Source organism: Bombus terrestris, chromosome 4 (assembly GCF_910591885.1).
Source record: "Bombus terrestris chromosome 4, iyBomTerr1.2, whole genome shotgun sequence".
NCBI lineage: Eukaryota > Metazoa > Arthropoda > Insecta > Hymenoptera > Apidae > Bombus > Bombus terrestris.
Genome location: NC_063272.1, coordinates 12,775,185 through 12,790,193, shown reverse-complemented (window position 1 = coordinate 12,790,193; position 15,009 = coordinate 12,775,185). Strand labels below are relative to the sequence as shown.

The window sequence follows — 15,009 nt, the reverse complement described above, 5'->3', positions numbered from 1 at the left end:
TACGTTCTATTAAACTCCGATAAATTAAATGAAGATACTGATCGAATAAAAACTTTAGTCCTCAACTGAATAATCGAATTTTCCATAAGCTCCCATTTAACTTCACTGATTTACATTTGCTTACAATACCCGTTCACACTGGCTTTCAAATGCATTTTCCTTCAAGCGATACACTTGTTCAATTACGCCTATCTGCATTTTCAATGCATACTATTACATTCCAAGGCGAATAAAAATATTCCACATAGGTGACTCAAATCTTAATAAATCTCCACGATCTTCGTATTATACGCTCGTATGAAATAAATCGTTAAAATATGCTGAAAATCAATTTTCTTTACGAACTAATTTCTACGTGCATTTAATAACAGTCAATCAAAAATGTCATACTGATATACATACATACGCACACACACATACACATATATATATGCTAAAATTTTACACGATGCTATTTGAAACATTAATTCAGACACTATGAAACACGTTTCTCTGATACGTTCGTCGTAGTCGTAGAACTTTTGCTTTGAGCTAGGTCGTGAGATGTGACACGCGTTAAAGGACGATCTCCACGACTCGCATGCTAAACGTTCACGGGTAATAAACATGAGTTATCGCTCGAACGATTGCGTGGGGCTACACATTCCATGTGTTCACGTACTGTCGGTGGAAGAGATATAGCGAGGTTATAAAATCAATCAGACGTTGTAATTTACTTGTTCCAAGAGTCGACACAATAATTTCAGACACACAGTGACTTGCATTAATATTCGAACATCATGGAAAATGGAAATACCGATCGTTCAGTTTGAAACATTTCCTACATATTATAACGATTTTAAACAAGCAAACAGGAACAAATTAGCCTTTTTAATAGAAATATAATAATTTCTTTCGATGTTTCTCAAAGTATCTTTGAATTATCTTGAATTATTAATCGTTATTACTAAATGTTATAATCGTTATTCTAATGGTCAACATTTCACTGTATATCGATTTATGAATGATTTTAGCAGGCTGAGATTCAAGGTGCGTCAGATTCTGGGCGCGGTTACATCAATCGATGTCGCTGATTAAATGCTATAATTTATGACATCGCTGTATCTGTTCCAGCAAGTATACGGACAAGCATCGAATGTATCCGCAAACGCACACGCGTGTCAGCGATTAAAATACGAAAGAGGAAGACACTCACCTTCGGGTCTCAGTCCGTCGGCGAAAAGGCAGTACGGGGGTGGCGGCGACTCTGAAACGAGGAAGAAGAATAACGAATTAATACGTATGGCGAGTGTTTTTCGAGAAATTCGAAAGCTGGATTTTTCATTTGATCTTTTGACTTTAGATGTGCTAGTTATTTATAACTATATATTTATAGTTATAAATTATATTTTATATATTTATTATATATATTTATTTATAACTATAAATTATACATGTAACGAGGTCTCTGATCCTTTTATGTCTTAGGCGTGTTAACTATTTATTAAAATTGTTGTTTCTTCGATTTTTCACTTAATTTTTTCTTATCAAGATTTCCTTATGAATACAAATTGAGCGAATAAATAATCTATAGCTTGTATTGCACTTTGTTATAACCGATATGAAAAGATAAGAAATGAAATACTTTATGAAGTGGAACTTAATCTTTAATTTAAGCAGAACTCACTATCAGCTTATATGTATATTTATTACTGATTTTTTTAGAATATTAAATACCATACACGAAGCTACTAATTAGGAATCAATGAGCAAAATATAATTATTCAAATAAGTATTATCGTAATTATATGGTGAATAATTTATCTACTAGTTCCTAAAGGTACATTAATTTATTTTCAGTCGTTAGTTACCTGCAAGTAATTTAAATTTTAATTTATTCTATATTAACACAGCAATAAAAAATAATTTACAGCGTTCTTAATCTACCCGAAACGAACATAAAACACTTCTCATCGCAATAAAAAATTTATTTTTATTCATTAACTATTCATTTAAATTAACTATCTAATTTAAATCAATACCTACTATAGATTACAATTTTGCCTTACTTTGAGCTAAAGGAAAATAATTCAAATTATAGCAAAAAGTAATTTACAATCTTCCCATACATGTTACAATCAGATATTATCAATCGATCCAAAACACTTTTAATTTCGACAACAAAAGAATTGTTACTGCCAATTATTAGACGGCCAATGTTAATGCATTTATGCGAAATTAGATAAAAATATATAAGATATTCAAAATAAAGTACTCGCTACAGCATTTAGGTGAAACGAATCTCCCTTTCCTATTTTACTTATTTAAAATCAGGCTAATTAGGCTAATCTGCTATTGGGCTTAATCATAGATACATACGTGTACGATATTTACGTTATTATACTGGTCATATTACTGATAACAGATATCAATTACAACGTATTGCTACATTGCTATAACGCAGCTAGATTAGTTAGAAGATTCATATATTTATATTAGCAGAAAATTCATATGTTGGAAAAACTGTAAGAAAGAAAAACGGAAAAGAAAAAAAATCTTTAATTAGGCTCCGTTTTCATAAAAATATAAATTTGCATAAACATCCACGGTCTACCAATTACATTTATTCCGTAAGCATCCTGCGCGTCGTTGGAATACAGCACGGCACGTTAAAAGGAAACGAAGAACATTCATTAAAGGCGCCAGACCGCGATCAATCTATTTTCGTGGGAATCTCGTTACGCTCGCGTCCCGATTCCACTTTAATCCAGAACGGATTGCCGCGACGCGACGGTTGGTCGCGAGTGCGAGAAATTAGAAACCGACTCAAGGCTCCGCGTTTCGATTAAGCGGAATTAATGGGAATCCGCGCGGGGCGGCGCGGTACGGCGCGGCACGGCTCGCCGAACGAACGAACGAAACGAAACAGGCCTGGCGCCCGTTAGAAGCCACGCTCCAAAAGCGGACGATTCTATTATTGGCGCGGCCAACAGCGAAACCGGTACGCCGCTTTTCGTCCTTTTACGTATCGGCCTGAAAGCGTAGAGGACAAACGGTGGGCTCCCGCGAGTAAAATTGCGAACGTCAAGGTAACCGAGCGGACGCGAGCGGCGCCTAACCGATCGAGATGCCGCGACGCGACGCGACGTCGCGTCTGCCGACAGGGAATTCTCAAGAAACGCCACCGAATCTCCTAGCGATGGGATCAAGTTCGGATATTTACTTGCAAAACTGCATCAAATACAATGCGCAACGTTCGCTTCGTAAGGATTCGAATTATGCTACGTTCATAATATATACATATGTATGTATGTGCTTGTAAATACGAATCAAATTGAATAATAACATATATAAAAAATAATAATAAGTTTTACTTTGGAATTGTTGAATATTCTTCGCAAATAGACTGCGGATTTCGAGAAATTGCGTTTACGAGAAATTTAAAGGTACGAGAAAAGGCACACGCAATGCACGTAATACTGGTTATAATCTTTAATAGATACAACGAATCTACGTTTGATATAATTTTTAAGAAGAATAATCGAAGGTAGATGAAGGTAAGCTAAGATCTTAATTAAATTAAATAGATTAAAATACGTGTTTCTGGTCGCGATCGACAAATTTATACAGATTTTATGAAACGTCAAATATTTGAGATGTTTGATACGTTCTAAACACATAAAGGTAAAATTATGATCGATCGATCGTTTCTATGATAATTATCGTATCTTATATGAAAGCAGGAAATGTCCTAATATTATAAGTATGCATGTACATATATTATAATACTTGCGACATACTAGAGTTCGTCAGTAAAATTTGTAATACGATTAGGTGTAGCAAGGCTGCATCGACGATACATACCGACAACTGGGTTAACGAGCCTTTTTCCTTCCAAAGGATTTGTCCCTCGATCAAGACGTAGTATTTAATGATATTCATTTATTCAGAGAGAGATCTTCTGTCGATACATTGCTCTGTATTTAATTACATACTATACCGGTATTTTGTGCTTTGTACACTTGTTTGTACATATATTATTACATGGAAATATTTATATTTGGGGGAGTTGGTAGTTAGAGTTTATCGTTAGATAAAAGTACATTTGTATTAAAATTAGACACTATCATAATATATTGAAGGACATTATTATATGAAAATACTGGAATTTTAAAGACTTTATATACGCATAATTATAGGGTGAACGATGTCGGATATTTCCAAATGGAGATATTAGCTTTTTGGAAAATTTGTACTAAATTATATACTGGAAAACGTTGTTGAAAAATTCATACTTTAATTATACGGTGTAACCTATTGTTAAACAGAAATATTGGCTATTCGAGGAGTCTAGTTATATATTATTTAGTTGTATATCTATCAAGGAACAATGCGATAAGAATACTGATATGATAAAATGTTAAAGAAATAAAATGTCCTCTATATGTTATACCATTTGAATGTAACATGTATCGTGCAATTATTCAAACAAGAAATATGTCGAAATTAATTCGTACGATTTCTCGTACGATGAATACAAAGAGTTTAATAATGCTACGCGTAGAATATATTATACCTTTGAAATAAAATTACTTTTTCTTCTCTTTCTTTATATCAAGTGACATGCAATTATAAGTATTAAAAAACAGACACGCGAGATATCTCGTCTAAAACGACGTACGAACAACATGGGGACGTGAGATATCTGGTTTACAGTGTCGCGTACACAACATCGTGTCGCGAGATATCTCGTCCGCGAATGCGAAGAGGTTAATCTGAATGTCCTTGACAAGGAAACGAATGGCAAGGAAGATAATGGATTATAAAAAAAAAAAAAAAAAAAAAAAAAAAAAGTAATGCAAGGAATGTAACGCAGATACTGTACATTAAGTAGAACGCATTGAAATTTGTTTACCAAACAGAAGATGAATAAACATAATAAATATAATAATATACAGTATTTAAGTAAACATTTTACGCCAGACTGTGAAATAGTGTTTAAGTTACCTGTATATAAGTAGTAAATTACATTGTTGTTTTCTCTTCTACCGAAATACGTATTATACGAGCTTAAACTTGAAATTAATAGCATGAAGCAACACGCAATTCTATCTGTGCGGTTGTAACGAAACAGCGAAACGTATTTTACGCCAAAATTCCTGAGTACATAGTAACAAATAATATTCGCGCGAAAGACGCATAATGACAGACAATGGCGCCTACACACAAATCTTCTGTCACGATTGTCTCGATCCTGGCTTCCAAACGAACAATCACAGAGAATCAACTGCCGCGATTCTATTTATACTTTATACTTCGATCGAGTCACGCAGGTTCATAGAATATTTCTTTGAACTTAAACTCGCTTTAACGATTCTTAAATTCCTTATTATCTGAACTAACTCGTCGATTGAAATTCATTTGCCTCACTTTATAAACTCCGTTTTCGAAACGTAACGAATAAAATACAATTTCGGTGCTAACTTAATTACGCTAAAATCATTGGTAAAAAGATTGGACAGACATCGGCACGCGTCGCTCGAAGAATCTCACCGACGTTCAAGTCCTATTTACAAACAGAATAAATCCATTCTATGACTCCTGAATGAGGAACGAAGAAACGAAAACGAAAAAGAAAGAAATAACGAAGTAAAAAAAAAAAAAGGAAAGGAACAGAAGAGAAACTGAGAAGCGGTATAAAAAGCAAAACGACAAAAGAACATACACCTTTGTAAAGAACGTAATATCGTGAATTACGTAAGAACAAGGACACGATCCTCAAAATAATGCCTTTAAACATTTATTTATACTCACGAGAAAGTTCGTGGTTCTTTTTTTTTTCTCTCTAGCCTGTCTTGTCTCGTATCTTCGAAAACTCGTTTCTCGTTGATTCCCTAATGTCACGTAATATTGGAAAACAAAGAGGCTGCGATATGCTTCTCTCATACACGCGGCACCAGACCGAGGCGACGTATCAATTAAAATTAAATTTCTGACTCACTCGGCCCATTTGAAATTCTGCACCGTGCGCCGGCGCTCCTCCACTTTGCCAAAACACGATGACCTTGCCTGCCATTGCCTCGCCTTGCACGGTCGCGCAACGTATGAATGGTAGGCTAAACGTTAAGCCTAAGCGGCAACGGCCGCTACGTGTTCGCGCAGGTTGCGATGCAAACGATGCAGAGAACCGAGTGTTCGCGTGTTCCTCGATAGTTCCAGTAGAAACCTTGCACCCCTTTAAGACGCAGACACTCTGACTTTGGAATTTCAGATGATAAAGCATATGTTGACCCTTGATTAACAAAGTCGAAGCTAACTGGACTTGTATACACGTACAATGTACGATCGTTGACGGTTGATCTAACTTGACTTCCCGTGGAAATCCTACACGGATACGGTAGAATTATGGGAGGTAGACTCGCAACGGAGTAGACTGTAACGACGAGAACAGGTAGGTAAAGAATGTAAAGATAGAAATTGTAAAAATTCTACACCGCAATGCAGATGTAGATAGCGCGAAGTTATGGACAATCGGCTAGATATCGCGTAGGATTATCGGCTACGATGAAAGAAATTTTATTATACAAGCGACTAATCTCCTTTGGGATGGAATTGGACGAAATAGAATGGTACGTCAAAAGGAATAAGGGACTTTGAAATTGCAAACAACGAAGGAAGAGTTGTTTCTTGCTTAACAAATTCAAAGCTAACTGTGTACGTGATTGATCTACTGTAGAAATTCCGCGCACAGAGCATACAATTATGGAAAGTAGATTCGCAAAGACTGCAATAGAGGAAGAGTTGCCATGTACCAAACTCCATCCCTCGGTCGACAGGGTCACCAGCTGTACAGCAATAATCTTAAGCAATCGTCATAGAATTAAGCATTCTTACTTTACCGTCAAGGCCCCTAAGTACTACAAAACATCTTTCAAGTCGGGAAATTCCTTAGGGTTAACATTCAATCCGGCGAAAAATGGGAAGAGTATGTTTTCCCCAAGTTTCCCAAAGACATTTTGTGGAGCGACCAGCACCCGTCACTAGTTCCGTATAAATACTGCCGTCACAGAACATAACTTACTTGCTATAATCCTTTCGAACAGAAGATTACTATTAATCTCAATTTATTGGTCGCTCTTCGCTTTATATTCTTCGAGGAAAAGCTGCTGGAATAAAGAGTATATTTAAGTTACTAAATCAGTGTTATAATTATTCAACCACTCCTATTATCTTAATGGAATCTTAGGGGATCGGCTGATTCGTGGCGTCGATCATCGTAACGAGAATTTACGACTCTCGTTGGCGCGCTCTACCGCGACCGCGTCTCTCCGCGAACAGTCGAACAGGTAGAAAATGTGAAAATAACGTAGGAACTCTACGCTCTAATGTAGATGTACCGTAGCTAGTGTAGAATTATGGAGAAAATAAAACTGAACAGATATTGGATGGAACAAAAAAAAAAAACAAACAAACAAGAAAAATGGGGATTTAAGTATATAAGACACATCATTTAGGGTGCAATTGAACGAAATGGAATATTAGACGAAATAGAGTAAACTACTTGGGAAATGCAAATGATAAAGAAAAAGTTGAGCCTTGATTAGCAGTGCACAGTTAAAGTTGACTATACATCGCTAAGCTTAGCTTAGTTTTATTAGCTAACTATATCTTGTAGAATCTACACTATAACAAAATGCGTAAAATGACGAAGAACGAAGTTGCTAGATTATAATAAAGGGACGGAAATTTAAATGTTCAAGTGACCAATGTTTGGAATAGCATTGTATAAAATAGTAGTAAATCAAAAGCAAATGAATGATCTTAGAACGATGAAGGAAACACTGATAACCGGCTGACAGTATAAAGGAAAATTTAACTATGAGTAATAGATACATACTTGAATAATTGAAAGAACAACGTTTATCTCCTTACTAGAAATTTACGACGTTATATGATGGTATAATATAGAGAACAATAAAATAACAGACGTTTAAATGTACTTAAATGTGACTAATCTCTCGAAAAGGAATCCGATGTGAAAAGAAAGAAGCATTAAATAGCAGAAACTGAAGAGGAATTACTTACTAACAACGAGATTGTATGTTTCGTTGGATTAAGAAAGATGAAATTATTAAATTGGTTAATCAGGAGTTTCGTGCATGATGAATACTTAAGAGTTACAATGTAATATGATATATGACTACTACTTAACTAGTAGAATGGGATTAAAATGACCTATGCTTGGATAGTGCAAGGTTGAAACGACCTAGAATAAGAATTCTGCTTACAATGTTGCATTTGACACAGCGATTTAACTGAAACTTTATAATCTCTGTTTTAAGCTTCTCGAACACCAGCTATACAAATTGTAAAAAAATGAAATTTATTTCTTTCCACTAATTACATGTCTCTCGCCACTTATTAACATAAGATATTAGTCTTACTTCCTTTTATCGGTTACATAATATATCGTAGGTATTTAATGTTATTCAATATTGAAGATATGATTTCATAAAACTGAAAATATTTAGAAAATTTAAAGGATAATGTATGGTTTAATATTAGGAGAACCAGTTTGGTTATTTTGCCGAATCAGCAAATCAACAGCAACGAAATTATTATTTCCACTAATAAGTAAAATTATTCATAAGCGCTCAACGTTTAAAGGAAGATAAGTATTTCTCTCTTTTTTTTTTATCTATAATAACAGCAAACATTATTCTTCAGCGACTGTTTTTAAAACATTTTAAGTAATGAAAGCATGTTTAAAGAGAAGATAATAAAAAAGGAACTCTTGTATTTGCAATGTTAAATATATGTTTCAGTGAAATTGTTGTGACTCAGTTCATGTAAAATTATTAAGGATTAATTTACCTAAGATTATTACGCTATTTTTCTTCCTTCAAATAAAATTTCCCCGTTAGTTTCCGTGTCTGTATGAAGAATTAGTACAGTGCCCATAGTGTTAAAATTATAGTCACATTCTCTGCTACTAATAGAAAACGAGATGGTATAGTCAATGAAAATTACATTCTAACTTTGATTTACGAAACGCCAGTTTTTGATTTCGACGCGTTAAATCAAAATTCGTATCTAAAATTTAGAAAAGAAAACTTTAACAAATTTCGATAAGAACTTAATATTATCCATACCATGATACGTTTTCGTATTTTTATATTTCCTATAGATGCATAAAAATCCGTAGTGTACTTATCAGAATCTATCAAAGAAATTATATTTTCAGAATCACGAATCCTACGAAGAAGCTCGTGTCGTAAACTCAAAAATAAAATAAAGTATGATATTTTGGTCTCCACGACGAAACGTATTGAAAGTCGTATTTTGTGGTCGTTTGAAAATACCAGAAAACAAAGAAATATGCAAATCGCGTCCGAACAAAACGATAATAAGAAATGAAAACGCAAGAAAACGAAAGATAGGAAATCGTTCTAAATAAATATCGCGACAATAAAAAGTGATACAAGTACGACAATTTGCGTAATGATGCCGTCTAGCCGATGATAATCGATTTATCCAAGTGAATTATTAACAACGCCGCAATATTCGAACGTTGTCGAACGTAAAACCAGATAAAGACAACAACAGTGTGTCTGTGCCGTTGCGCGTTGCGAAAACAAGGCGCCACCGTGAATGCGATTCACCTTCGATAAATGTCGACGAACGCTATAGCCGTGTTTCGACGGCTATAAAATGCTCGATGATAATGTTTACGTATTCAAGAAAATCGTGTTCAAGTCCGCCGAACACATTCACGAAATACGGCGAGAATCGCAAAAACTTGCAGACACTGAACACCGATCCTCGTGGCATTAATAAATAATTTAATTTACTTGGCAAACCTGTTTCGCCTCGTCGCGCGTATTTAAAACACGCTTCCATATTATTTTCAAAATCGATCCTTGATATTAAGTAAATCAAACATCGAGCTGTTAGTATTGCAGCTATATCGTTGATATATATGTATAACGAGTATGTAAGAAATATAAAATTAAATAGCTATGTGATCGTAATATGAGAAAAAGTTTATTTTACAAACACTTATGTATGTAAAACATTCTTATTAATTTTTCAATATTGATTCTTGAAATGAATTAAATTCACGTGGAACATTGAAGTTGTATTATTTTACATACATGGAAAATATAAAATTATATAAATAGCTCGTACGTTTGTAGTATTATGTTCTACTTTCGATTAAGTAGAAGTCGGAAATCTTGTTTGTTCGAAGGTTAAAGATAAATTATTATAAATATATGTATTACGTATACATAAAAATTTCAATAAAATTATGAAAGAATTATGACGAATTGATAACTAGAAAATGTTATTAATATTATTTTACGATGCCATAATTTTTACGCATTCGATGATCCACGAAATCACTATTCCCCCTTTTCCATAATATTTAACATTCAAAATGTGTTAGAAATAAAATGTCAATGGGTACCTACCACTGTACTAAATATTTTACGAGTAAATAAAAAATAGTCGGAAGTTAAAGCGAAGAAGAAATCAAATCTTTATATTAAAAATACATATTCCTATCTAATCCTGCTACACTCCTTCCGCGCAATTGTGTTCTTCTAATACTAAGAAATACGTGAATAGAATAGGAAAAAATTTCTATTGGTATGCACGATTTCACGCTTCAACTTTGCGTTAAACTACTTCCTAAAGCATTGCAAATCCATTTTGCTGTAAAAATGACGAAGGCATTGAAATATAAAAATTCAACGATCGCAACAGTATCGACGTTCTCTCGATCTCTCGAAACTGTGTTCTTACCAAAAAGTAATAAAAAAAGAAGGAAAAGAAAACGATCTAACAACCTACTTATACGCAGCAACAAATTCATATACATGTATAATGTTGCAGCCCTAAGCAACGCCTAACCCCAATCCCAAATTCCACTTTCTCCATCTAAGAAGAAAAAAGAATGCCAAGAAACCTGTTACCTCTTCTGAAAACCTAGCCACCATATCTCCACCAAATCTCTCTGTGAAGCTCTTCCTGAAAAAAACTACCTGTGGCCTCGGTTCGTTCTTCGCTCCAACCATCTTCCTTCGATTCTTAGAAACATTCTTTCATGACCGTATACATAGCGTTGAAAGAAAATTCGGAGAGAATCGAATGCGTGATCGTGTACGCGACAGCAGCCGGCGAGCAAAGCCGAGACAGAAACCGGTGCGGTGCAACGAGTTGCGCTCGCAGTGCTCGGGTTCGGTTCGGTTCGGTCAGCTCGTTGGCTAATGCCGACTGGCCTCGACAATTAGCTGGCGCCAGCAATGACACGCAGCGGCGCCGGGCTGCTCCCCCCTCTTCCCGTCTGCACGCCGCTCCCCCTCCCTATGGCATCTTCTCCCGCCAGCAACGCACGGCTGCTCCCTCCGCTTCCCGCGCCAATGCTTCCCCCTCCATTCCGCGCGCTCCCCACTTCTCGCCCCGCTACCCCTTCGAAACCGCACATGTTCCACGGCGCCCCGTCCTCAGACCACTTTTCCTCCCCGTTCTTCGCGTATCGTTCGACTCGATCTTTCCTCTCTCCTCCTCTCCCAACCCCCTTTCTCTATCTTTCTCTGCTCTTTCTTCTATTTCTCCTCGAGCCTGCCTTCTTCTCCTTGCTTGCTCTCTTTCCTTCTTTCTTGGCAGGCCGCGACTCGCCCAATATATGCTTTATTTTTAGATTCATTTCCTTCTGACTATAACTTTGATTGTGCGGCTATTGGTAAATGCCGGTCGGTAGTAGTACGCTGTTTTTGACGTGGATTTGATTTTATATAGAGACGCTATGGACAGAGGTGTATACGTTTGGTGAGACGTATCGTAGGGATTTCTTCGAGTTTCTTTAATTGTTCTTTTTCTTCCGCACATATAGTTCGTTTTCTACGCACGGTGCTTTGTCGTTGATTTATTAACCAGTTCTTTCTTGATGCGTCTGTCCGGTTGTTACACAGACGCGTCCCCTCGCGTTGTTTCTCATTCTGCTTCTACAAATGCGTCGCAAGCTTTCTCTGTACATGTATACTATCCGTAGAGGCATATACGCTATACATCCTCATACGAAAGTGTACTTGACATCTTTAATCGTGTTTCACTTTGAAATATAACTTGTCGATATTAATATGGTCAGATCGTATGAATGTTATTAATCGAATTATAATTAAAAATGTTGCATTTTTATACGATATGCTCAATTGATAGCGTAACTTTGGTGTCCTCTCATATATGTTATTTATTGATCAAAACTGAACATACCATAACGAAAATGGTGTATATAGATAAAAGAGAATATAATTATTATTTCACCTGGGTAAAGTATCGAATATATGTTTATTAAAGACGCGCGATATGCCAAGTCATTCTATAAAACAGTCTTATGTATTCTTCTAATGCTCTTAGAGGCTAGAGAATCGGTTCTCCTCGATCTCTCCATCGTTGAGATTAATCTCCAAATTTAACCATCGCATCGAATAAAAAACCAGTTCGTTATTATTTCCCTCATTATCTGCTTTTGTCGTAACGTTTTCATGAATCATTTATAAACTTATATACATACGACATTTGCCTCTCGCACCTCATCAAAGAATATCCTATCTCCATACTGTCGAAAAAGACCTAAGACAAACCCTGGCACTCCGATGTAGTATAATATACAATACAAACAAAATACACGTGCAAGGAATTCAGTAAAATTCACAAATACTTTAATAACATTTTTCACCGATTTATTGCAAGTGTCCTGATACTTTTGAACGGGGGTGTACGTACGCGAGAAGCGCGCTGGCGCGAGCGACCCGCCGCTATTATTAGACGTGGAAACCTCAGCGTGGAATCCGAAGGATTTCGTTATTTTCCTATATGGAGATTTTCGTTTCGGCGAATCTTCGTGGTGGTTCGTCGGCGTGCGGTACGTCCCGCGTCCGCCGTCTCGTCCAATCCCGACGGTTATTAATAGGAAAGTGAACCGGCGCGCTCTACGCCACGGTGTTTACCTCGCGCGCCGATTTTCCGCCGCTGCTGATTATCGATAGATCGCGTACGGCGCGGCGAACTGTGACGAATCTCGGCGCGTCGTCGTCGCGAGATAGCGAGCTCCGCCAATTTCTCATTCCCTGTACCCAATATTGCTTAAGCGGTATTTGCATTAGGCAATTTTTCATCGAGTCGATCAACCTTAAGTCGTTCGACGTCAACACCGTGTAAACTATCATTTTTAATCTAGCGGAAACTATTTTGGGTCCTCTTGCACAACGGTTTACGAAGTAGAAATATTGGTAAGTTGACGAGTTCTAAGTTCGTGAGTTGCTTTCTTTTTCCTTTCTATCATTTATACGCGTGTCGACTAATAAAGGCTTGTTAAGGATGTAAACGAATATGGAATTTTTTTATTGGTATATTAAATTCTTCTTTCAAAAGGACTTTGTATTTGAATGTTATATAATTTTAAAAGATTGCATCAAATTGAATAATCAGATGTTATCTGAAAAAATTTATATAATTCAGGTTTTCCAAAGGTGATGCTAATTGAATACAACGAGTGACATCGTCAAGTGACACGAACATCAATTTTTAATACATCGATCGCACTTACAACTTTTTTTATATATATTTCTTGATCTTTCAAAATTATACACAAACAATAAAAAAAAAAGGTTATTTTTATAGTGGAATATTTCTATTCATTTTCAAATAATTAGCTTTTTCAATTTGTCTATCAAATTAATTAGAATTACTGAAACCACGTGCAAAATCTCTCTACATAACATGTTGATCGCGCTAAGTAACAAACACAAGGCCGTAGAGTATAAACCTTAATTAAGCATTAACCTGAATTAAATATCGAACGATTTGAGATCGTTCAATCGAATCAGTCGGCTAAAAGTTGCCTGATATAAACACAGCTCAACGTGCTAAGAAATATTGGTTTATGAGTTTCCTCGTAAGCATTCCACTGGCAGAAGGCGGTCCCATAAAAATGATTAGAGTAATGCTCTTATGATCATTTGTCCAATATCGTGGACACGATTTATCGCCGCAGCGGCTGCGTCCATATCTTTTCTATTGCTTCACGCCTAAATGTCACAACAATCTTTATAAGAGCACCTTTTTTTCCCCCTCCATCCTCGCTACGTGTACGTAATCAGCCTACGTCCATATTATTCAAATAACTGACAAATACATTTATTTAATAAAGTCGGCTTCTCGAGATCGTATTTAAAGGTGTTACGAACTTCCTATCATTTAGATATTTTATTTTTTCAATGCTGTGTACCTATACGCTTGGTGATATTTCGCGCGTCGAGAACTCGGTATTTAGAGCGCATTAAATATACTAGGCGCCGTATTATAAATAAAGTTAGAAGTTATACGATTTTAATATAAATAGATTTTATCTTCAATTAATTTCACGAGGAAATATATAGACCGATATTCCATGCTAAGTATACTAAGCGACACCTTAAAAATGCAGCGATAAATTTTCCATGGAAATATTTCACGGTGAACGTTCGTTCTATGAATTCTAAACTGATATCTCAGAAATATGGCAAATATGACTAATAACAGGAAAACAACAACTTAGTATATTTCTACTTCTATTAACTTGCTTTTATTTTTATTTCCTACTTTCTATCTTGATTTCTATCGTAAAAACGAACGAGGATAAACCTGACTTTGCCAACGTTTCTGTGATAGTACATCTCCGATTGAAATTATTTCTGTAATTGTACAATTCCATTTTAGGAAACACAAAAGACTCGATACTCTGTGAGCATCTTCAACAGATTAAAAATGAAGGCAGGTTCTATTCACAAAAGTACAAAGTATATATATCGAATATAAAGCTAAACTATGATCGAATAATGAAAAATGAAATATAGAATATAGAATGTTTGTCTACGTCTAATTATTCCTGTCACTTCGTTTCTTTATCGTTTCAGGTTCTAAATCAGAATCAATCGATCATCTGGGTCTAACTAGTTTCCAGAAAAGTTGGGGCAGCGTCGAGTC

General features: G+C 35.7%; 1 protein-coding gene across 2 annotated transcripts in view; it reads right to left on the bottom strand.

The window, feature by feature from the left end:
- LOC100642241 overlaps nt 1-15,009 on the bottom strand; it is a 109,349-nt gene that overhangs the window by 83,258 nt on the left and 11,082 nt on the right. For both annotated transcript variants that reach the window (XM_048405352.1, XM_003394954.4), the window contains one exon: nt 1,196-1,246. In XM_048405352.1, the coding sequence (XP_048261309.1) occupies nt 1,196-1,246 (51 nt within the window). The remainder of the gene's footprint in view (nt 1-1,195; nt 1,247-15,009) is intronic.